The following is a 24,704-nucleotide window of genomic DNA, read 5'->3' on the forward strand; positions in this document are numbered from 1 at the left end:
TGAAACTCATGCCATTGATTTTGGCCCAATGATCCAATCTATCTAGGTCTCTCTGTAGAGCTTGTTTTGGTTTGGTTGTGAAGCTCCACTTAGCTTCCTTCGGCCACGTATAGTTAAGCATGTGCTTAGGTAAGCCTCTCCCTGTTGCTACTCTCTACAGCTTTATTAGTGAGGAGGATTTCTCACAGCTTCCATTACTGTGGTAGCTGAGGAAGAATGTGTCTGCAGTTGTTTGGTATGTTCAAAATACAGAAACCAACACCACTGGATGTGTATCACATTCTTGTTTTCCTCCAATATAAGTTTTTGCTCTACTGTCCCTGCTAGTTTGTGGCAATCTTAGACCCTTGTTATGTTATAATCTGATCTGTTAAACTGCGAATCTGTTTAGCTAAAAAGTGATGGAGATGTAAACCATACCGAGTACAACTGTCATTTATCAGCTGATGATTTTTTGATCTGCTGTATTAAGAAAAAAGGTATTATAGGTTTCTCTGAGGAGAGAATTTTAAGGTAAACAAACCTATTTTCTAGCAGCTTAGTTCTTGCCAGGGTCTTCAGATTAACGATTTGATGCTATGAGCAACTTTCGCATGTGGAAGAATTGACATAGATGTTCTCGTAGCAGGAATAGATGAAGACAATCAACAAACTCATTGAATTAGTCTCATCATAGAAGGTCAAAATCTAAATTAAAGAAACGATTAAAGCTAGGGATTAAAAACCCCAAAGACTGAGAAGTTGTGACTTGCATAGACTGACAAGGTGCATTTGTCGTTAAAATAGCGGGCTGTGAATTGTGGTTGTCACCACTAGATGGTCCTCTCGTTACGGTTGTTTAGCAGGCTGCATCTCTAGAGCTCCGTTTCTACTTGCACTGCTTCTACAGGTGGATTTACTGCAAGACTTAACGAACTATAAAAAACACGAGAGCACTTTCTGAAACACTGTATAGCTAAAAGTGTTTTAATGGTTGTAACAAAGTGTTTTCTGTTGGTTGCAGAACTTTAGCAAAAAGGCAAAATGAACTAGACTCACCTCCAGCTGAACTGTTAAGGGGCTAGGGATGTGGGAAACAAGGAAATCCCTTTTCTGTTTACTGGGAATCCTAAACAAATCTAATGGAAATGTTTAAAAAAAGTAAATGAAAAAGCCTACAAAAATGAAAATATAAATCAAGCAGAGTGTAGGCAGTTAGTTGTAAATTACTTACAACTTTAAAAATCTGTAGCAAAGGGAAGGATTATAATACAGAACGTTGCATTTCTTTGCTGCTTTAGCATCACATTTGTTCCTTGCTGTCTCTGAACACTGGTGCTAAAATGAAAACATGAAACTCTCAAGAAGTGACATAGGAAGGTCAACTCATTGTTTTATATTTAAAAAATTCTGTATCGTTAGCCCAGATTTTCAAAAAATTCAACATAAAGTCATTGTCTTTATTATGTAGAATGCATCTACCTGCTTTTCGTATTTCTGAACTCTTCCTCATGACCTTAGAGCTGTAAGTTGAGTTTGTCTTGCAGTGCTCTGATTCTGGCATGTGGGCCTTTTTTAGAAAGGATGATTTATGATAAGGCCACGAGTTAGTAGTGCTGAACAATGGTTCTCAACCAAGTGAACTCTCAACCTAGCCACAAAATGTCACTGCCCTTAAGTCATGAACAAATTGGACAGTCTTAATGTTTTACTTCAAATACAAAATTTAAAGAACTTGATGTGACTCTAAGCTCTTTTTATTTATTTATTTATTTATTTGTGAAAATGAAGGCAAAAAAGGATATACTTTTATGAATTCTGTTGCACCCTTACCTATGATGGGCACTCAACTCTGCAAAAATTTTACTTTATATAACCTATTTCATCATGTAATTCTTATACGGTCAGCTTATGCTATTATGGCATCATGCAGTTATGCCACCAGAGATTGCTGTATTAACAGTTCAACTTTGATTATATGAAAAGATATTTGCTGATGGTTTACAATATCTTGGCAAGTATTTTCTTTTTTCACATCTTTAGTGTGTCTTTCTGGGTCTTTATAAGACTCTTATAAAGGAGTCAAATGCCAAGTTATTGGCTAAGATTATGTTAAATAACTTGGATCAGTTCATAATAGCACGAGTATAGTTTGCATAACTCTGGCTTATATTTTTGTTTGGGAAAGAAGTAAGAAAGTCATTGAGCATCTTAGGCTTCTTTGGAATCTTTGGTCACCCAAAAGCAAAGCTTTCTCCTTATTCCCCTGCCTATCGAAGATCGGAGTGGAGTGATGTGAGCAAGGATGTACTTATGTTGTGTGGTGCTATGTGGTGCAGAGGCAGCTGTGCTGGTTTTACGATGGTGTGTGTACTAGATGCAGTGTGAGATGTGCTGGTTTAGAACTCTAGTTTGTATACTGGATACCATCTCTCAAACATCTTCTGTGAACTATAAAAATATTTGAGGACAAATAAATGAAATAGTTTAGAATGTAGTACTGGACTGGTAAACTCTAAATGATGGAACTTCATTTGGCTGATTGAAAGTGCTGATAGAAAGCTTCTGATAAATGAGTTGCATATTTTGAGATTGTTAAAAGAATGGAACGGAGTGAAGCAAATGAATTTGATACATTGTCTTAGTTAAGAAATCCTTTTCTTTCTTATTCTTCTTTATGCAGCAGTGTACCTCCAGTTCAGTTCTTAAGGCATTAATCTGCTATTAATCTAGAAACAGTCAAGTCCTAAGCAGTATTCTACATATTGTTTAATCTTCACTAAAGTTAAAACAATGTTTATTGACAAGCAGTGATAAGACTTTTTTCTATGTTTTCTACATAATGGTTACATTTTGAGTCAGTATTGTTAAACTTTGACATAATTTGATCATAGTTTTGTTCCATTCTTAAACTTCTTGTTTGGAGTTCCACCAAAATAATGTTGTTTGTATTCTCTTTAGTAGAATTTGTATCTCTTGGGTCTAGTTCTTTTAGTTAAAATAATGCTGAATTGGATCTGTTCTAGCTGTGCAGAAATTTTGGTTAATCAATTTACCAGTATTGGCTTTGGTTATGGAACAATAGCATTGAGCCATCCTCCTGGCAGTATTAAAACTTTTTATAGATGGGTAATCACTAGTTTTTAACTCGGGGCAAATAAGTTCATATTACTTCATAATGAATTTTGTAGCCTTTTTCTAACGTGATATTTACATAATTAGTGCTGCAAGTATCTTAATTTTGTCCCTGCAACACATAGAAATAAACTCTGTCCTGTCCCTTGACTTTGTCTTATTCTCATTAAGGGTATTTAGACATGGTCTGTTGTCCTGCCCTTTGAGAAATCTGAGAAAGAGACACAAACTTGGAAAAATTACTCTTATTCCTACATTACCAGTTTCTGTTGAATGGATTACGACTCGGCTAGCTTATAGCCATTAGCCTCAGTCCTGCTGCATCTTGAGAAAGTCAATACGCTACTCAGGCCGGACTGCTTTTAAAAAGAGACATTTACTGATGCTTATAAGAAATGGTGGTATTACGCTCTTATGTAGCCAAAGAGAAATGCCCTTACTACTGCTTTGGAAAAGTGCAGATCAGACCACAATTTCATCCTTTGCCTTGTTTGCCTTGCGTCAGGTGTGACTTACATTTGAGGAGTGTGTATGCAACACATTTCTGCTGAAGGGATAGTTAGAACGGAGAAGTGCTTTTAGGTAAAACCAAAACCACTAGTACGTGAAGCTTAGGTAGCTTTACAGATTGTCACATGAATTTCCTGTGGTCAGTTGTGCATTAGACTGAATGGTAGGCAGGATAGTAGCTCATATATGACCAAACAACAATGTATAAGGAGTGAATACTGAAATTCTGTGCTTTGAGGACGGGTGTGTGAAGTGCAGGTTTCCTGAGCTACTGCCTGAAACGCTTAGGAAGTGTGTGAATGATCACACGCTGTAACAGGAGGATGACCTTTCCCAGGTGAGGGTTGAGTTCTGTGATTGTTCTCCAGGCTGTGGTACATTAAGGTGAGTGTACGAACATTCTCAACGCTTCCAGGTTTGGGTTTTTTTTTAATTTATGTTATTAAGATTTTGCCTTTTACTTAAGAGCTAAAGAAACAGCATATTGATAGCTTTTCCAGTGGGACACACAAGCTGTTGGGTTACTCTTAAATAGAATAACAATTTTATTTAGTGACGGAGAGAAAGCCTAGTTAAATAACCTCGCTTTCTTAGTTGCTGACTTATTTTTGAATGGTGTTCACTTGTAGATAATGATTTTTTTATTCTTGCTGCAAAAGCAATATTACTGTTTTGTGTGGTTCCACAAAATAAAACTTCCAGTATCTAATAGTTAAATAATCAGCGAATTCATTCTGGTTTTATGTAACCTTTTAAAATGAGTTCACAAATGAGTTAGAACTCAATCCTCCTAATAATGCACAGGTTTTAGAATTTATTTTTTAATCTGAAACCTTAATGCCTTAAGCTGGCTTCCAGGATACTTCAGATTTATGTGAAGTTGTTCAATGGATACTGTACCAATAAAAGGAAATAATAAAACAATAGCAAAGGGAAGGAAAAAAGAAAATACAGCATTGACATGAAAAAGTTAAAAAGTGTGAAAATACCTTGAACCTATCTTTTTCTCAGCAAATGGCCTTGAATTCATTTTACTTTTATTATAGCACTAGCCTAGAGGCAAAGTATGTTTGAGTGTTACAACAGAGGGTGGTATATGGGGGAATTTTTAAAATAATGAAATACAACATATGTGCAAACTTGTAACAGGAAACTTTATAAGGAGGGTAGACTGTGCTTAACTTTTCCACAATTCTGCAAGAATGAATTTTATTAGGTGTTAGTCAGAAAAAAATTATCAGCTGAGTTTTATGCTGTAAGGTTAAATGATTCTTATGACTATGTTTAAATACAGCCGCCGTATAAATTTGGACTTTGACTTACTGGCTAGTTCTGTTGAGAAGCACATTGTTTAACTGTTACCTTCCTCTTAAGTTGCTTCTGGATAAGGAGAGATTATTTGAAAGGCTTGGTCTTCATGAGGTTTTTTTTCATGGAGTAGATCTGTTGATGACTACTTTTAAATGGTTCCTCAAGTAACTTTGGAAACCCGTTAGTGGTTGGTTTGTTTGTTTGTTTTTAAATAATGGAGTTAGAGCCACTTCTCTAAATTGTACACGTGAATGGAAAATTAGTCAAGGAAAACCTTCTCTGAATCTTTTACCATCTGTTCCATCCATTTCCTTTCACCTTCCTCAACTTTTCATACCAGTAATGCATAAGATGGTAGGCTACCAAGTGAAACCTCCCATTGCCTTCAATATGCCAGGCATTTGCTTTGGTTATAAATTGCTAGATACATTACTTAATCTGTATTTCATTTAAACAAGCCAGTATAATTAAAATGAAGTAAACCCAATTGTAGAAATACATAACTTTGGGAGCAGTTGTGTATGTAAGTGAAAGACTTGTTTTTCAAAACTTTGATGGACTTTCTATGATGCTTTTTCTAATTACTTTTGTTGAAGTATGGTACCCAAATGTGTGCAATGGCTGTGCACTGGTAGTATAAAATGTTTTGTATCTTGCATGTGGGGCTCTGGCTTCTGCAGTACTGCTGCCAAGAGTCTGTGAGTGCCAAGCAGAACAATAATTACCTCATATGTTTTTAATAGCGCATGTAGATTAATAATGACCCAATCTTGCATTTGTCTTTTTGATGACATATTGTTGACTCACATTTAATTCATCATCCTACTCTAATCCCCAGATTCTTCTTCTTAGTGCTGTTGCCTGCCATTCTCTGCTTTCCTGTGAGACGATTGTCTGAGATCATATCAGATGTTTTACTTAAGTTTAGAGATGTTGTCTATAAAGTTTAGAAATGCAGTATATATAATTAATTACCCTGTCTAATAAATAGTTTGGCATGATGAGTTTTCTATTACTCCAAACGTATGTACAGTTTTATTATTTACATATGTCCTTTCTTATTAAATGTTCCAGCATTTCATGTGGATGCATTTGTCTATCAGATTTGTTTGGTGCCCCATATTTTTTTCATCCAAAAGAATGCAGTTTTAGTTTCTAACTATTCAGCCTTTCATCTTCTCAAACGGTCTTTCAGAAATGTATATGTGTAGCTTTTGTTTGGTTTTTTTCTGGTGTTCATCTGTGACTATTCCATTACAAAAATTCCCTGGTGTAGAGAAATTTGTTTGGAAGATCACCAACCCCTTGTTCGTTGCTTTTTCTAGAGGGGTGAACTGTATCTTGTGCAGGCTATGATGCTTTCTACTAGTCGTGCTTTGGGTATTAGGTTTGGTGCAAATCATTCCTATTAGAAATCAATCTCTTACATCATTCAAGAGAGATTTTCTTCAAGATGTTAGGTAGTGGTGAGTAGATCTGAGGTTATCCTCCAAATGCAGAAAAGAATGCGAAGCAAAGAGAATGAATGGAACAGATAATAAGAGGAGATAAAAATCAGTGAAAATGTGACAAGGTAATTTTAATTCACGTTCATGAGGAGAATTTTTTTGTATCCAGTTGGTGCTGATTGTGATCACTTGTTCTAGTCCTTGTTGATAGGTTTGTCATTGGGAAACTTAGAATCATAGAACTGTCTAGGTGCGAAGGGACCTTTCAGATCATCGAGTCCAACCATCAACCTCACTCTGATCAAAACCATCACTAAAACATGTCTCTAAGCACTATGTCAACCCGGCTTTTGAATACCTCCAGGTATTTAATATCTCAACCACTGCCCTGGGCAGCCCAGTCCAATGGGCAATAACCCTTTCCAGGGAAACATTTCTCCTAATATCCAATCTGAACCTCCCCTGGCACAACTTGAGGCCATTTCCTCTTGTCCCATCCCCTGGGACTTGGGAGAAGAGACCGACCCCCCCTGGCTACACCCTCCTTTCAGGGAGTTGGAGAGAGCGAGAAGGTCTCCCCTCAGCCTCCTTTTCTCCAGGCTGAACACCCCCAGCTCCCTCAGCCTCTCCTCACAAGACTTGCTCTCCAGACCCCTGACCAGCTTCATTGCCCCTCTCTGGACCCGCTCCAGCCCCTCAATGGCTTTTTTGTGGGAAGGGGCCCCAAACTGGACACAGCCCTCGAGGTGGGGCCTCACCAGTGCCCAGTGGAGGGGGACCATCACCTCCCCAGTCCTACTCCCCACGCTGTTCCTGACCCAGGCCAGGATGCTGGTGGCCTTCTTGGCCACCTGGGCACACTGCTGGCTCCTGTTCAGCCCACAGTCCACCAACACCCCCAGGTCCTTTTCTGCCAGGCAGCTCCAGCCACTCTGCCCCAAGCCTGGAGCGCTGCAGGGGGTTGCTGTGACCCAAGGGCAGGACCTGACACTTGGCCTTGTTGGACCTCATCCCATTGGCCTCAGCCCATCCATCCAGCCTGGCCAGATCCCTCTGCAAAGCCTTTCTACCCTCCAGCAGGTCGACACTCAAAGCAGATCAATACTTGTCGTAAGCTGTTCATACGCAGTTGAATAGGGTTTTAAAAAAGTGTCACCAAAGAAATATAAATTCAAGAAGATGTAAAAAGTGAAAATTTTTGGTAGACTTTATTGTATATCCTTGTTTTGTGTAGGACTGCTGTGTTGTCCCCTGGGTGGTGATGCAAGCTTTGGGCAATGAGACTTGAGCTTACATTAATCATAGTTCTTGCTAAGTAGCAGAGCCTCTGCCTGCGGGAGGGTTAAAGACTGGTGCTGTACAATGCTGTCATTTCAAGTGGCAAAGTTTTAAAGTTTTAGGGGAAGCTGGAGAATTCTGAGGGATTTAAGAAAAGCAATCCAGCATGAAAAGTTTAGCAGACCAAAAAAAATATTGAGTTACTGGATTTAAAATTAATTTTTTACACAAAATTAATCTTTAACTTTACCATCCATTGCTGTGGTTGTCTGCTCTGTTGCCCCTCCTATAAGGTCAGATCAGATGAGTGTTCATAACTTAATGCTGCAGCCTTGCTAAATTTTTGGATTTCTTTAACATGACTGAGTCTGATTATGAGCATGGTTTAATAAAGATAAACAGGGATAACCTCCCCAAGATATAGTTAGTGACTGAAGTGAGTAAAAAGGACAAGAAAGGGTTACAGCAGAAATAAAATGTATGCAGCTGCTCTTTAGTATGATGATTGATTGAAATGAAAATGTGTCATCTTGCTTATCTGCAAAGGTATGAAAATAATATTTTGCAATGTTAGTGGCAAAGTAATAAGATCATCTGAGTATTCACAACATGCTTCCAGCAGTCTTAAAATACAAGATAACAAAATTGATCCTGCTTGCTAACAGCTATGCTGTCTTTTCTGAGATTGGTTTCCGCTTTGGCAATAGGGATGGTAATTTTTTTGATCGAGACGTAATTTATTGACTCATTTGACCACAAGGTAAGAGTTAGTCCTTTCTGTGTGTTGGCTACTAGCCTAGGTTATATATGGACTAATGATATAAATGTGAATTTTAGTGGTCTTTTTGAGAGTATTTAGTCAAGCTGCTTATCTCTAATTTTAATGAGATACTTGAAACTTCTTGAAGAGGTATAGGTGTTCCACCTAAGGTTCTGTGAAGTAAAACTCCCAGTTTTGCATTGTAAGCTTCAGACTGTTAGACTTTGTTTTAAGCTATTTTTAATGAGTTCTTTGGATATGACTTCAGTTATTCTGGAGAGCATTCTTCAGCAAATATTTTCAACAATTCTCTATCTCAAAAAATGAGTAAAGAATCAGGGTGCTTTGGGAAGTGCATAGGGATCATGAAACTTCTTCCTCTAAGGGGATTATAAATGGAAAAATAGGAGAAAAGATGGGGAATTTCACTGGGTTTTAACAGTGGGATTTTGTCATTTTGTTTGGTTATAAGTTTGCAAGTCTGTCTTAAATGGAGTTTTAAATGTGGTAGATTTATTGTACGATGGTGACTTAAGATCCTACGGATAACTTTTGAAAGTACCTAAAATATTGCAAAATAGGGCCTATATTCAACCCGTAATTGAGCTCGATGAAACATCTGCTACTGATTTGTTATTCATTTAAAAACATCCCCATGCCTTAAATAACTATTCAGTCAAAGGCTATTGATTTGGAAGGGCAACTGGTGACAGTACTTGTCTTTATTTCATTTTTATTTGTAGGAGGTTTGCTAGTTCAGTAAGACATTCTAGAATCTTTATATAATGTATGGTAGGTGTATAACTTCAGATGAGGGCAGCTTGACATTGGAAAGCTTCACAGACTAGAATTTCTCCTACCTTCTCTGGAAAAAGCGTATGTCAGTATTGTAATGCCTCTGAATGCAGGGGCCTCAAAGATTTCTGCAGTTCCTAGGGCTTGAGAAGTAGTTACTCAAGAAGCTAAGGCAAGAAACGGAAATTTTTTTCCTTAAATTCTAACGTTTCTTCATGAATCATCATTATTCAGCATACATCTATGCATCTAGCCATTCTCCCAAGCACAGCTAATGTTCTTTTTCAAGACCCGCTCTATTTATACTGTCTATAATTAATCTGCTGTATTGAAAAAAGAATGACTTTGTGTGATACTGCTTTCACAGCTGCCTGAACATTCTTCCTGAGACTATTCCTTGCACTAGATAAACATCCACTTTTGCATGTGGGAAAAATTTTGTGCTTGATATGAAGGTTGTACTATAATTTTAGTAATTAGTACTGTGCTAATTCTAGTACTGTAATATGTTTAGAGGAGACTTTACCTCCCATGTCCACACAGTGCCAAATATCAGGTTTCTATCGGTGGGAACTTCTGCATGCTGGATGTTGCAGCTATGATACTTTTGGATCTCTGCACTGCAGGTCAGTCTCTTGTGCTCCTTTGAACCATACTAGTGTTTTTCCTAAGGGTCCTTCCACCACCTCAGGTCAATAGGAGGTTTAGAGGGATCATTCCCAAGTTGCATAATTGAACTATGTCATCCTCTCTGGCAAGAGTGGGATCAAGAATGAAGGAGTGTATCACAGGTCTCTTAAAGGATTGATTGTGCGAGTGAGGGCTGATTGGCCTTTGGAGATATGTTAATAATTCAAGATTCCCTTTCCATCTAAAATCTTCCTTATGCTTTATGGCAGGCAGAAATCTGCAAAAGGTTAGGTAGAGAGAAGGCCAATGGCATCCTGGGGGGCATCAAGAAGAATGTGGCCAGCAGGTCGAGGGAGGTCATCCTGCCCCTCTACTCTGCCCTGGTGAGGCCCCATCTGGAGCACTGGGTCCAGTTCTGGGCTCCCCAGTTCCGGGACAGGGAACTGCTGGAGAGGGTACAGCAGAGGGCTACAAAGATGATAAGGGGCCCGGAGCATCTCTCTGATGAGGAAAGGCTGAGGGACTTGGGTCTGTTTAGTCTGGAGAAGAGAAGGCTGAGGGGGGATCTAATCAACACCTATAAATACTTAAAGGGTGGGTGTCAGGAGGATGGGGCCAGTTTTTTTTCAGTGGTGCCCAGGGACAGGACAAGAGGGAACGGGCACAAACATGAACATAAGAAGTTCCATCTAAACATGAGGAGGAACTTCTTTCCTGTGAGGGTGGCAGAGCCCTGGAAGAGGCTGCCCAGAGAGGTGGTGGAGTCTCCTTCTCTGGAGACATTCCAAACCCGCCTGGAGACGTTCCTGTGCAATCTGCTCTGGGTGGACCTTCTTTGGCAGGTGGGTTGGACTGGATGATCTCCAGAGGTCCCTTCGAACCCCATAGCATTGTGTGATTTTTATGGAGAGAACGCAGTATGATGGCTGAGAAGCAAAAAGTTGTCTTTCTCGTGGTGGGTCTTGACTGCATGCTTTACTGTGTCTTGACCAGGGAAGCTTTGTACAGAGTGGGCTGTTGCAGGGGGAGCATCTCTTGTGTTGGGACGTGTGAACATATTTTACTGCAATACTTTAATAATTGGGAGTAGCAAATAATTAAAGCTAACATCAGTAGAATGAGGATTTAGTGTTTTCCTTAAACACTTTTAGTTTCTCTTAAACTCCTGTCCACTTCTCTATTTTTATTTCTTTCCCGTTGGAGTGATTTTTTTTTTTCAGTTCCAGCAGAAAATCACTTTGTCAGCCTCAGCTGGAACATACGTACACTTTGTGCATCGTTTGGGATGGGTACATGCATTAGCATTGGGTGATGCACGGCATTTTTTCCTTTTCCTCTTCCTGTGCGTTCAGGGTATTGCACTGCTTCGGTGGTGCTGTCACGTCCTCTGGCCTAGAATGGATGGCTGCAGCTGAAGTCCTGAACTTTGGTCCCTCCTGTAATAACGAAATGAGCAGCCACCAGCCCACCAAGCTAGTCAATTCGGAGTTCTTTCTGGAGGTACGCTGACCTGTGCTTCCTGCTTTGGGTTAGGGAAGTTGAACCAAAGACTTGTCTTTTACGAGGCATACCTTGTTTTAAGAACTGTCCCACATATTTTCAAATGGTTTTTCCATTAGTCAGAAGTGATTCCTGAAGTGCTTTTCTCACAGTTGACCCAGATCTGTTTTGCTTCAGAAGCTACTCTCAGCAGCAAGTTGAATTTTCCCAAATGGGTTTGAACTGGAGGAGACTGTTCTCGATGTTGGGAAAAATTGTGGGGGTCAAATTTCAGCGATGAAGGAAAAGGAAAACATATTTACTTGTTTCAAGTCAGGAGAGTGGTTTTTGTTGCAGCGTGTGGAAATGCAGTTTGTGTGCATTGCCTCACTGGTCAATGCACTGTGGGTTTAACTTTTCTATTGTAAAATTAAGAAAATATTTCTCGTGTATCATTAAAGGGCTCTTAGGTCCCTGGGTGTCTTAAAAATGCCTCTTTATCTTTTTGTTTTATTTCATTGACACTTCCTTCCATGACTCTTTCGACCGAAGCTTTTGATTACCGTTGAAGGCAGTGAAGTTATTTCTGCTGACGTCTCCCTAAAATCTGTAACTTTATGAAGCTTTTTCTGATTTCTAATCTATCCCATTTGATAGTGCAGTTTTATTGCCTGATTTCACATGGTGCTCAGGCGGTGTGATTACATAATGTACTCTTTATGAAAATGATTTGGTGCTGGAGGGGAGGCTCAGAGTAGAGGAAATCATTAACATGCGAAAAAACTTGAGCTCCAAAACAACTTTAATTAGAAGCTTATTTCAAAGAGCTACCACCTGTGTCTCATTTTGGCTTTGTATTAGCTCTAAAAATACGCTGTCGTTTAAAAGTGTGACGTAAATGTATTCATATCATGCTAGAATAACAAAACTACAAAACAACAGTAGCTGGACTTGTGCTTAAAAGTAACACTTTCTGGCTATGGGACTTTCTTTTTGAGGCGCAAGCTGCTGAAACTATGTAGAGTGCACTAAGTGATTCCATCTGATCTGCAGAAAACACTATGGGTTATATTTTCACTTTATAAATATGTCACTGGCAAAGCCAATTGGCTGCAATAAGCTTTTTTTTTTTTTTTTTTTTGAAATGGACCTTTCTGGCTGAGTTTTTGGAAGACTGCATTTCTTAAAGTGAAACATAAAAACTCCATTCACTAGCTACATGTTAAAAAAAAAAAAAAGTGGCCAAAGGAAATAAGATGACCTATAAAAAGCTGGGAAATAAGAGCTCCTACACAATTTAATTTTCTTTAATTATGCTTTACATGTAAAAGTTTGTATAACTGGAGTTTGATCTACTAGTACATGCTAGTTAAAATCCAAATTTGAAGATTAGTAATATTAAGTGTATATTAATGTGTATATTAATTAGGTGATATATTAAGTGTATATTAAAAAGTGTTGCTGTGCTCTTAAAGGCAAAAAGAGTGATTACTTATTCAGACTTAGGTGCCTGATGTATATTTGTTTCTTTGGACAGTATGGTTCAGGGCTGCGGGATGGTTTGAGGTCATTGGAGTGCCCTTAAGACCTTGTCATATGATGTCAGGTCATATTCAGTCATATCACTACTGTTAAGAGATCTTTTAACAGTTATTTGTGTGTGATTAGGGATTGTGAATGTTAAAAATGAATGCTTCCATGTCTGATATGACGTGTAGCTTCATATATATTGCAGAAGGTGCTATAGTTTTTCTAGTTATCATTGTCATGATATAAGGAAACTGGTAAGAATAAGAATGATATTCATAATATATGTGACAGCAGAAGCTATTACTGCTTGTTACTTTAGTAACACCTCTCCTGACCTTTATTTTTTTCTGATATTTGAATTGTAGTGTGTCTAGTAGATTACCACTGTATATCAATTATATCTGAAGAATAGAAATTAACACCTAAATTGTATATTTTGGACAAGCTTAAACCCTGAAGGTTGTGGTCAGATGCTGTCTAAAAGGTGGCTTTCTCACTACCATCAGTATAACTAGAAGTACCTGAAATTTAAATCTATTACAAAATATGAATTCTGTGTTAGTATGGGCATTCACTTTACAGTTAAATGTCTTTTGCTTGATATATCATAAGATTAAAAGTAATATTTAGAACTTTTCAAAACGATAGAATAGCAGCATGGCAAAGCTTTAAACATGATTACTGTTGTAGTTTTCTGGCAACAAATTATTTTTTGCAGGGTTTTAATTTTTTGGGTTGTTTTCTGGTTTTATCCATATCTAAGGAAGAAAAGATGAAAAGTAAGAAGTTTTACAAAGTACAAATGTGTTCTACTACTATGCCTTTAAAAAAGTTATTCAAGCTGGTACCTGCAATCTTTTTGTCTTCAGGTTTTAGATACCGGAGAGTTCCATTGAAGCTAGACATGGAAGGGTACGGTTCTGGAAGTAGGTCATACAGCTGCAGATTTCTTCTGTAACACACTGCTGGTGGTAGGAAAATTCACAGGAAACAGTGGAAGGGGAGTTGAAGGCTTTCTATACCCAGACTTACAGGGTTATATTCTGGATAAAGGGTGAAACAGAGGTGGAACTGAACAGTTCGCTAATGTAGAGTGTTGGGAGGGTTTTCAGTATGCCTTTGAATGCGAACATATGTGATTTGGAGGTAACAGATGTAGAATAAATGTGGTCACATGGACACCTGGATTATGGAGCACTATTTTCTTGCAAGCCAAATAAAAATGCCCCTAGTTATTTCTAGTAGCCAAAAACTATAATTTAAGATTACTGTACCTAAGAGACTGTGGTGGCAACCAGTGGGCTAGCAGCTGTACTAGTTATCAGTGTTTGCACAAGTTTCTTGGAGTACTTTTACTAGTTACTCATAATTTTATACAGCTAGCTAACTCATAGTTTAGACTAGAGCATGTCAGCAGTGTGATAATGTCAGCAACTGTTGGGAAGTGGAAGCTGGGTATCGTTAACATTGATAGCGTGCAAGGGCAAAACATATCAAGTTTCTCTAATGGTTTCCACTGTTTGCCGATCAGGAGTATGTGATAGGACTAAATCCTGTGAAATTTCACAGCCTGGAGGAATAAGTATCTACCATAGTGCCTTGGAGTAGATCAGAGAGAAAAGATACAATGCCGCCTTTGAATGCCTTATTTGAATGATTCTTCTCTTGACTTCATCTAGTCCCATCACTTCCCAAGTGAGTTCAGCTAGAAGTTGCCCAGAGTTGTGTTCAGTTGTGTTTTGACTGTGGAATGACACTCCGCAACCTTTCTGGACAATGAGTTCCAGTGTTGGATGACCTTCGCAGGGGAAAAAAAAAAAAACAGAATCTTTTTAATGTTCAGATAGAATTTAATATTATATAGTTTGTTCCTGTTGACGCTGGTTCTGTAACTGGGTGTCACAGAGAAGAGTCTGTCTTGTTCATTTGGTGTTTATGCACGTTGGTGAGACTCCTCCAGAGCCATCTCTTCTAAAGGCTGAACAGCCCCAGCTCTCTAGCTTCTCCTCATCTGAAAGATGCACCAGTTCCTTACTCATCTTTGTGGCCCTTTGCTGGGCTTGCTGTGGTATGTCCCTGGGTTTTTTTTTGTACTGTGGAGCCCAGAACTGGACCCAGTACTCTGGATGCAGCCTCATCAATGATGAGTGGAGGGGAAGGATTGCTTCCTTTATCTTGCTGGTGACACTTTTCCTAATGCAGCCTGGGCTACTGTTGGCTGCCTTTCCTGCAAGGGTGCATTGCTGGCTCATGGTATAACTTGGAGGTGATCCTTGAATATTCAACCAGCTCTCTTGGACCCCTTTTCTCTCCAGGGCCATATCCCGTTAGATACTCATAGGCAGATCCCTGAAGAGGCTTAAGTCTGCTCTCCTGAAGTCTAGGGCTGTGGTCTTGTTTTATGCCCTGCTCATTCCTCTTACGCTACTGAACTTACCCTGATCATCCTCCTGACCATCTCATAGTCACTGTAGCCAAGGCTGTACCTCAGCCTTCACATCCTTCCCTGCCTGTGTCAGGTCCAGCAGAACACCTCTCCTGTTTGGCTCATCAGTCACCTGAGTTGGGAAGTTTTTGTCAGTGTGTTACTGAAACCTCCTAGATTTCTTGTGCCCTGCTGTTCTCCTTCTTACAGATATCAGGGTGGCTCAAGTATCCCATGAGGACCAGAGCCATCAAGTGTGAGGCTTCTGATAGTTATCTATAGAGTGCGTCATGTACATCTTCCTGATCAGGTACCCTATGGCAGACCATCACATTGGTCTGCTCAATAATCCTGACCCATAAGCTCTTGACTGGCTCATCACCTGTCCTCAGGCAGAACTTCATGATTTCCAGGTGCTTTCTTGCTAAAAAGGGCAACTCCCCATCGCCATCCTGGCCTGCCCTTCCTAAAGGGCCTGGATGCATCCATCTTAGCAATCCAGTCATGTGAGCTAGCCCACCATGTCTCTCTGATCCCAATGAGGTTGTAGCCCCATAACTGTGCACTGGCTTCCAGTTCTTCCAGGTTTTCCCCATACTGTGTGCATTACCATAGAGGCATTTCAGAGAGGCACTCAAAAAGGCCACAAGAGCTTTCTCCATAAGGCTGTTGTTCCACGGACACTTCCTTACTTGGCTTCCCATACTTGAGGTGATTTTAGCCCTGTTTTGTTGATTGCTGTGTGTCCCTCTGGTTCATGTCATCCCAGGGCCTTTTTCTTGCCTAGCCTATCAACCACTCATTTGATTTGAAAGCTCTCCCTCCCCTGTCATTCCTAGTTTAAAGTTGCTCTGAGTTGGCAAGTCTGTTAGCAAAGATACTTCTGCTGGATTTAGTCAGGGGATGCTGTCTCTCCCAAACAGCTGTCAGACCTCGGAGAGGGTCACTTGGTGACAAGAGTGAAGCTCTGCTGTGGATACCTGCAGTGCAACCAGTTGTTGGCCCACAGGATATGTCCAGGCTTCCTCATGCCCTTCCCCTTCCTCAGCAGGATAAAGGAGAAAAACCACCTGGGCCCTGATGCCCTTAACCATCACCTCCAGAGCCTTGTCACACTTTGTACTTTCCAGGTCACTCTTGGCAGTAGCTAAGCTTATGTGGAGTTATGTTTGTAGAGTGATGATTCACTCATTTGAAGTTTTTCTATAAAATTACAAATTCAGGATGGTGTCCTACTATCAGGTAATAGCAGATCAGGCTTGGGAGTGGGGAGGAACCAGGTGACCTGAGCAAGGGGAGCTGGAGGCCCAGAGGGAGGGAGGTGAGCAGGACTGCTCCTGCCAGCAGTAGCAAAGCATTAGGTTTTATTTGCTTATTGGTCTACTCAGCCTTAGTGTGCTTCAAGTGACACTCTTTGAATGTGTGTAGTTGCTACAAGTTGTCTATGAAGACATTCTTTCTCTTTTTTTCTGTTTACACTAATAATAGTTGGTAGTGTCAGCTGTTAGTGATGAAAAGCAGGACATTCAGGATTGTGGGAACCTTAATATTAAATAACTTTCAGATTCATAATGCATCTTGCTTTACTTTTAATTGAAACATATAAAGTGCTTATTTATAGATCACTCTCGCTAATTTCTGTATCATATCATAGAATCATAGAATGGTTTGGGTTGAAAGGGACCTTAAAGATTATCTAGTTCCAACCCTCCTGTCATGGGGGACATCTCCTACTAGACCAACTTAAGGTTACTCAAAGCCCCATCCAAACTGGCCTTGAACATTTTCAGGGATGGGGCAGCCACAGCTTCTCTGGGCAACCTGTTCCAGTGTCTCACCACCCTCACAGCAAAGAATTTCTTCCTAGTATCTAATCTGAATCTCCCCACTTTGTTTGAAACCTTTACTCCTTGTCCTATCGCTACACTCCTGCCCTGATCAAGAGTCTCTCCCCATCTCTCCTGTAGCCCCTTCAGGTACTGGAAAGCCATTATAAGGTCTCCCCGGAGCCTTCTCTTCTCCAGGCTGAACAACCCCAACTCTCTCAGCCTGTTCTCATAGCAGAGGTGCTCCATCCCTCTGATCATCTTTGTGGCCCTCCGCTGGACTCGCTCCAACAAGTCCATGTCCTTCCTGTTTTGGGGACTCCAGAGCTGGACACAGTACTCCAGGTGGGCTCTCACCAGAGCAGAAAGGGAGACTCACCCCATTGTGTTAGTAAAGTCATTGCAGTGTTCTTGGCTGGTACTTCAGAGACACAGTATAAGCAGCAAACCAAATGTTCTTTCTGACTTAGGTCTGTAGTTGCTGTAGCCTCTTCAGTACCACATATTTCAGATGTAGAATGTCGGCTATAAGTTTATGAATAAATCAAACATATCTGGAATCTGTCCTATGACAAATATTTAAGAGGGTAAATGACTTTTAAAGACTTAATAAAGCTGCTTTATACAAATAATTTCAGAGGAAACTGAAGTGTATATGTGCATATCTAACGTGTTTGTATATTGTAGAATATGTGTCTAATTTTATAAACAATAAATTCTAAGATAGAACATAAGCCCTAGACCCTGCTTTATAATTTAAAAATTCTGTGTAGAAAATCCTAGGAAAATCATAGTTGTAAAACTTTTGGAAAATGCTTTTGGAGGTCTGTGTCAAACCCATAATTATCTCAAAAATGATTGCATTTAGTCACAGGAAACACTTCTTCATTGACTTTTGCTGTTAAGTTACTGTTGCTGTTAAGAAGTTACATTTCCTAGACAGATGTATGACTTCAGTCTGCACACAGAAGAGGAAACACTTGAAAAGTTTCAAGTTTACAGTGTAGTGGTACAAACTTCAGGATGTTATAGATTAAACTTTCGAGACTTAAATCATGAAATTGAAGTTGCCAGTGACAAGTGGTCACCGGTTTAATGAGCAGCTATAAAGATGATATATTTAGATTTTAAAAACCAAGGAGAGATTGCTTTGAATTCAGTATCGGGCAAAATCTCAGGCTACTTTTGCACAGTACTTTAATGGTTTCCATGTTGAATTGCTTTTGTTTAACATCTTAGTTTAGTAGTACAGATCTGACATTTTTCAGCTTAGGAAGATGAGTTCTCATTGTTTCTCAGCTAAGTTTCTTTTTGAAGCCACCAAGGATTCCTGGTTCATGGAGTGCTTCTCTCATGTTTAATAAGGAATAAGGGATTTTCCTAATGTTGAATAAAATTCTTTCCTATATTTTAATTTCTGAATTTGTCAATTGGAAATGCTATTACTACTTTGCTAAAGCAAAATTTTAGTGTTTGATATTGTCAATTAATGTTATTCCTCAAAATGTATGCGCTTTAGGAGTTTTCAAACAGACAAATCCAACAATACTCCATTAAATAAGAATGATCTTTAAGGTTTTCAAAAAAGGTCTATGTAGAACATGGGGGAAGAAACAGGTGTTATAATTAAGTGCTTGAAATGCCATCAGTATTCCTGAAATTCCACTTTTGAAATTGTTTTGCAGTTCTATCTATATAATCATTGGCGTGAAGGATTGAAGTATTTTCACTTCTTCACTAGAGACTGAGAGATTCAACTTTGCCTCTACCAAATTCAACGTTCAGCAGCATGAATGACGCTTTCAAATGTCCTTCCTATCTAACGGTTGATATTTGCAACAGGGTTTATGGAACGTGTAGTGAATTATGTGCAGAATCTGGAAAGAAGGATGGGAGAACTCGATTTTTAGGAAATGGGCAAATCTGAAAAAGGGCTGAGGGCAAGCAAGTAGAAAGGACCCAGCTGCTTTACCTTCCTTTTGGTTTTTTTTTTTTGCTGTTGTTACCCTAAACTAGATTTTTATTGTATGCTTTAATCACAAGGACAAGGCCAGCAGTGCATCATGTTACTATTACACTACTATTTATTTTTAAGTAATTAAAGTTTCTTTGAAGAATCACAGTGGAGATGATCAGTGTTTGGTACTATACTTCACATTTGTTGCTTTTTCAGATACTGGATATCTCTTTGACCTTTGTTACACTTATCTAAGAGTGAAGTTTTACTCTATTTTAGTTTTGCTTCACCTTTCTATGTTAGAAAACAGCTCTTAAAGGATTGAGGATGGAGCTTAGTGAACAGACAATTGGTCTGTAGAATAATTCCTGAGGCACAACGGAGTATTTTAATGCATGTGAATAGACATTTTGAATTGACATTTTGAATTATGAGTATTTCATGTTGTGTTTGCAAGAGTAGAAGCTTATCTCTTAATTCAGGAGAGATATTTCTATCGACTTCAGGCGGTGTTGGTCTCACTTTGAATCCATGCAAAATATTGTTTGTTTCGATTGTTACTCTTGCATATGAAATGCAAACTGCATAATCAGCTTCTGATCTCAGAAGTCTTCAAAGTGAGACTTTCAATTTAGGTTGGTGTACTTGAGGCATGAAAAGTCATGTCTTGAGGCTGCTGAATGATGGACAAGGCTTTAACTAATTTACTCCAAGCTGAAATTTTTTATTTGATGTTTTTTTTTTAAGTCTTGTTGATAACACTGAGTAGGCCTGGGTTTTTTCTTTCTTTGAAGACTGAAAATGTTTTCCACACTTTGCATTCACATTACCGTTGTATTATTTTCACACCAATACATATTTGTAGGACTTTATGTTGCTTAAGTAGACTTGAAAGAGTAGAATCGGTTATTTTTGAACCACAGTTGTTATGACTGCTTATAAGGTGTAGAGGCATTTAAGAACCAGAATAATTTGTGGGTTTGGGAGTACTGAAACATTTCCTTAAACTGAAATTGTAATGGTTATATTTTTAGAAATTTTGGTTTGAAATAAAATACATACTCTTTTTTTGCTTTTAATATATTCTGAGTGTTGTTCCCCCAAAATCTAGTTTGTTTATTTTGGTAAGTAAGCTTTTTATTGAGGTTGGAATATTTAGTGTTCTTTCTCATAGCAAACAGTCACGTAAATGAAAATGAGCCTAATTTTTGTTAGGATTATTTATGAGTACTACTTTAATTTACTAACAATTTTAGGATTAAAACTATATAAATAGCTTTGTGTTGTTTCCTCTGTATTTCTTTCTTTTGCTTTCCCTAGGTCGAGATTTGATATGCATACAGTCCATGGATGGGATGCTCATGCTGTTTGAACAGGAAAGCTATGCTTTTGGCCGTTTTTTGCCTGGTTTTCTTCTGCCTGGTCCCTTGACTTACAGCTCTCGGACAGATTCTTTCATCACAGTATCATCTTGTCGGCAAGTTGAGAGTTACAAGTATGTGTTCATGTTCAGTAATTACAGCATATTCTGGTGCTATGATTTAGTATGTAAACAAATTAAAAGTAATCATGTCTCATTTTTATTGCCTTTACTAATTTTGTATCCCGAAGTGGGTGATAGATAGTTGCAGGAAAGAACAATAAAATGTTTTATGTTGTTGAGTGGTTACTCTCTCCGTACAGTCAGAGGAAGCGGACTGTATGTCCTGAAGATTTCATGGTTATATTTTATGTATATAAGCCTGTTAAGTTTCCTAGCTTGTCAAGGCACATGGTGTTGTCCTGCAAGTGCCAGGTTTTTCCCTGCTTCAGTCTGATCTGTGCTTTGTGTTGTCTGCACAATACTGCTTTAGCAAGATATTCTTTTCAGTTGTTTCAAATTGTGATGCAAATGGGCGTTAGTCTGATGAATCCGTTCAGTTTTCAGAGAGGATTTGAGACAGCGCTTTGGCTTTTGTTATCATAGGATCCTCTCAAAGGAATGAAGGCTGATGGAGGGAGATGGAATCTACCTGGCAAAGCAGCAGAGGAGGCTTGTTGACCTCCTTGACTGGTAGACTGAGGGATAGGTGCTAAATCCAGCATGTAAGTGGTGGTATAAGGGTGATGGTATAAGTGCACAAAGGCGGATGCTTTCATAATACCTTAGAGGAAGTGGGATGAGTGAGAGCCCGTATTAAGTGTGTATTTACAAACACCTACAGCCTTGGCAACAAAGAGGAGGAGTTGTGTGTGCGGTTAGAGATGTGACAGGGTAGCTTGCATGACTAAGGTGCTATAATTGAGGACTCCAAGCTCTTCAGGAAGAAAAGACGGACAATGGGGGATTTGTACTCACCATGGAGAGGCAGCTTGAATACATAGGACTCCTATGGAACCACGGTATTGAGAGTTTATCAAGCATCCATCTGTTTAGAATCGGACGGATACTTGAGGAAGGGGCTGTTGTGGTAGATGTCTGCTATGAAGCCTTTTTTAAACAAAAAGTTTCCCAATTGCAGGTCCTTGTTCTCAGGGAGGACTAATGGCTGCTGGGAGGGAACAAAATGTACTTCAGCAAGTGGAAGGTTTGAGGTGCGTTAGTGAAAACGTTTCTGATGCAGATGTTAGACAGCCTAACTAGGGAAGATGCTTTGCTGAATCCACAACTCGGAAGAAAAAAATGTTTGGAGAAGTAGTAGTCAGCACCTTCTGTTGAGTGTTGCAGACATTGGCTGCAGTGACCGTGAGATGATATAGATTTAGATCCTGAGAGAAGTGAGGAAGATAAGCAGCAGACTGTAGATTTCAAGAGAACAGACTTGGGCTTCTTCAAGGAACTGGTGTGCAGGATCCTGTGAGAGGCTGCCCTGAAGGGCAAAAATGGCTCATGAGAGCTGGTGAATCTTTGTGGGTAACCTTCTCAAAGACCAAGAGCACTTTGATGCTCAAGAAAATAAGAAGTAGCAGAAGGCAGTTTGACTGGACAGGTAGCTCCTGACTGACTTCAAACGGAAAAAATGAGATGTATGAGGTGGAAGTTAAAGTGGAGGACTAAGGGGGGGATATAAAACATCTTGTGGGCATGCAGGGGATGGGATTGAGAAGATATAAGCATGGTTAAAACTTCTATTGACAGAGGGTCTGAAGAACAAGGATTTCCACAGATACCTCAGATGTAAAAAAGTAGATCCAGGAAACGGATCCAGTACTGAGCAGATCAGGCAACTTTAACAACAGTGTGAAAAGACCAAGGAACTTAATCCTTGCTTTGCCTCCTAATTTCTTCATTAAAAGTAACAAGGTCTGCTCTTAGGCTTTTTAAACCTCTTTCCTAGCAGTAAATTGGTGTGGTGTGGTGTGGTGTTTGGGGCAGAGCTACTACCCATGATAAGAAAAACCAAAACAAACAAACTACAAAATAAATTAAAAACTGGCAGAGCTGTCAGGCTTACAGAATAGTAGTTGTCCACAGTTCTAATTAGCAGCCAAAGATAAGTGATGTTCCTCAGGAGCTGATACTGGAGCCATTATTTCTTTACCATCTTCATCCTGGGCAATAGGACAGAATGCGTGTCCTATAATTCAAGGATGATGCCAAATTGTAGGAAGTGGCTACTATAAAGAGGGTAGGGCTACCATTCAGAGGAATCTTACCAAGCTGGAAGAATAGGCTGACAAGTATCTTAAGGATTTTTTCAGAGGTAATCATATAAAAGAAAATTAGAAGGCTACTTTTTATAGGTGGGAATCTAATGCAGGGAATGTTAATCTGTCACAATGCTTTGTCACGCTACCCTGCGCTGTCACCTGAATTTCTCAAGCAATACTCCTTTAATGGGCTGCTTAAGCTTGATCAGGTAGTTTTTAGGTTCTGGATATTGCATGAGCAGCTTATAGACATGGTGTATTGTTTTCTTAATACAGGAGAAGATACGTGTTGCAAGTAAAAGTAATCTAATAAAAAAATTCCTATTTTTCCTAAGAAATAAATTAGAATAGAATTTATTAATATTGGTAAGGAAGAAAGAAATATTTTTTTGTTTACAATTACTCTCATGTGTTTTCATTACATGTGGATTCATGACTTTTACAACAAACGTGGCTAAAATTTTTCCTCAGTCTGTCCCTGATTCACAAGCGGGCTGTCTTTATTGTAGGAAGGTGGAGTTTTAAAGGAATTCTTACTTGGATTCTGGCTATTGGTCTTTGGTCCCAAATGTTAAGACACTGTGGTACTTAATCTCTAGTGTGTTTCTGAACTATTACAACAGAGTTAAGTAATCCTTCTAAAGTGAAGGAAATAGATATGGTAAGGAGAGAAGAGGTTATTTTTATGCTTATATTAAATGTGCTTTTTTCTTACTGTAGTGAGTGAAAAATATAGCAGTTCTGTCTAGTGTTTTTAGCAGTACAAGTTGCCAATTTTTATCCGACTTCCTATAGCTCATACAGACCAGTGCCTTCATTTGAAAACAGTATTTCCTGTGTTGATTCTGAATCCTTTCAAGATCTAAAAGCAAAATGCCTCTTATTAAAATGATTGTGTACTTGATGTGATAGCTGAATTAAAAGTCTGTGTTGGTTGTCTGTGACTTAAGGTTTTTGTGATGAAGGACTTGTATGCAGGTAGTTGGTAGTTAAACATCAATACATACTGCGGTTCAGTGGGATTTTGGTTTGAAAACTATGTATCAGTCCCTGATCAGTTAATAAAATGATAATGTGCTAGCCAAGGCTATCAAAATATGGTGAAAAGAAAACTTTATTAGGTCTGAATCTGCTACTTCTCTTATAAATGTGTTAAATTGAAAAAGGGAAGTGAGTTTGTTCATATAGAGGGCACTTAAAGACATAATAGTTGTACTAAAAGCAGCTTATTTAATATTTGTAACTAGGTCATAACATTTACCTTAAGCAATTAAATTTCTTAGGGTACATAGTTTACTTATGTAAGCAAAATATTTTGGAAACTTAAAATCCTTCAGTAGCGAGCACCACAACACATGCATCTGGAATGTGAGGGCTTCTGGTGTCATCATTTAAAATCTGCAACTTGACAATATACAGAAATATGTACTTCTATTTGTTAGACTTGAATTGGAACCTTCAGAATTGTGTTGGTTTGAGCTTAGGAGTTAATGGCACTCCATGGCTTCCAGAACTGAATGCTATTTTTCAGATGAGTTGGGGGTTTTGGGTGGTGGTTTTTTGTTGGTGTGTTGTTTTTTTTTTGTTTGGGTTTTTATTTCACTTTTGTACCAAACTTCAGTGTTTTACAGATTACCTGATGTGCATACATTGGAAAAAGGGTAGTTCAGTAAGTTAGGACACCAGCACAAATTCAGGGAAGAAATGGCTACAGAAGAGTCAATGAGAGGGCACAGTTTGAACACTGAGGATTACGTAGGTGTAAGTGAGGACAAATAGGAGTGTGGAGCTTTTATGGCAGTTGACATTTGTTCTTCATTGCCAACCAACCATAAAAAAAACAAACAAAACCCAAGCCCACAGACCTCTCCAACTTTTGCTAGATGTGCCACCTGCTGGTGCCACTTTACTATTGTTTCTTGGTTTGGAACCACTTAGTTTACCTAATGGATGTGCTTGAGAGTGTAACTATTAGATATATCAGATTGTATTTCAGGGTAGTTTAGGAGGG

At 39.0% G+C, this 24,704-nt stretch overlaps 1 protein-coding gene across 1 annotated transcript in view; it reads left to right on the top strand.

Moving 5' to 3' along the window:
* The window catches only part of BBS9 (Bardet-Biedl syndrome 9), a 327,568-nt gene that overhangs the window by 14,777 nt on the left and 288,087 nt on the right, over nucleotides 1–24,704 (top strand). Inside the window, exon 5 of the mRNA XM_074150186.1 lies at nucleotides 20,384–20,558. Within this exon, the coding sequence (XP_074006287.1) occupies nucleotides 20,384–20,558 (175 nt within the window). The remainder of the gene's footprint in view (nucleotides 1–20,383; nucleotides 20,559–24,704) is intronic.

Source organism: Numenius arquata, chromosome 7 (assembly GCF_964106895.1).
Source record: "Numenius arquata chromosome 7, bNumArq3.hap1.1, whole genome shotgun sequence".
NCBI classification, from domain to species: Eukaryota; Metazoa; Chordata; class Aves; order Charadriiformes; family Scolopacidae; genus Numenius; species Numenius arquata.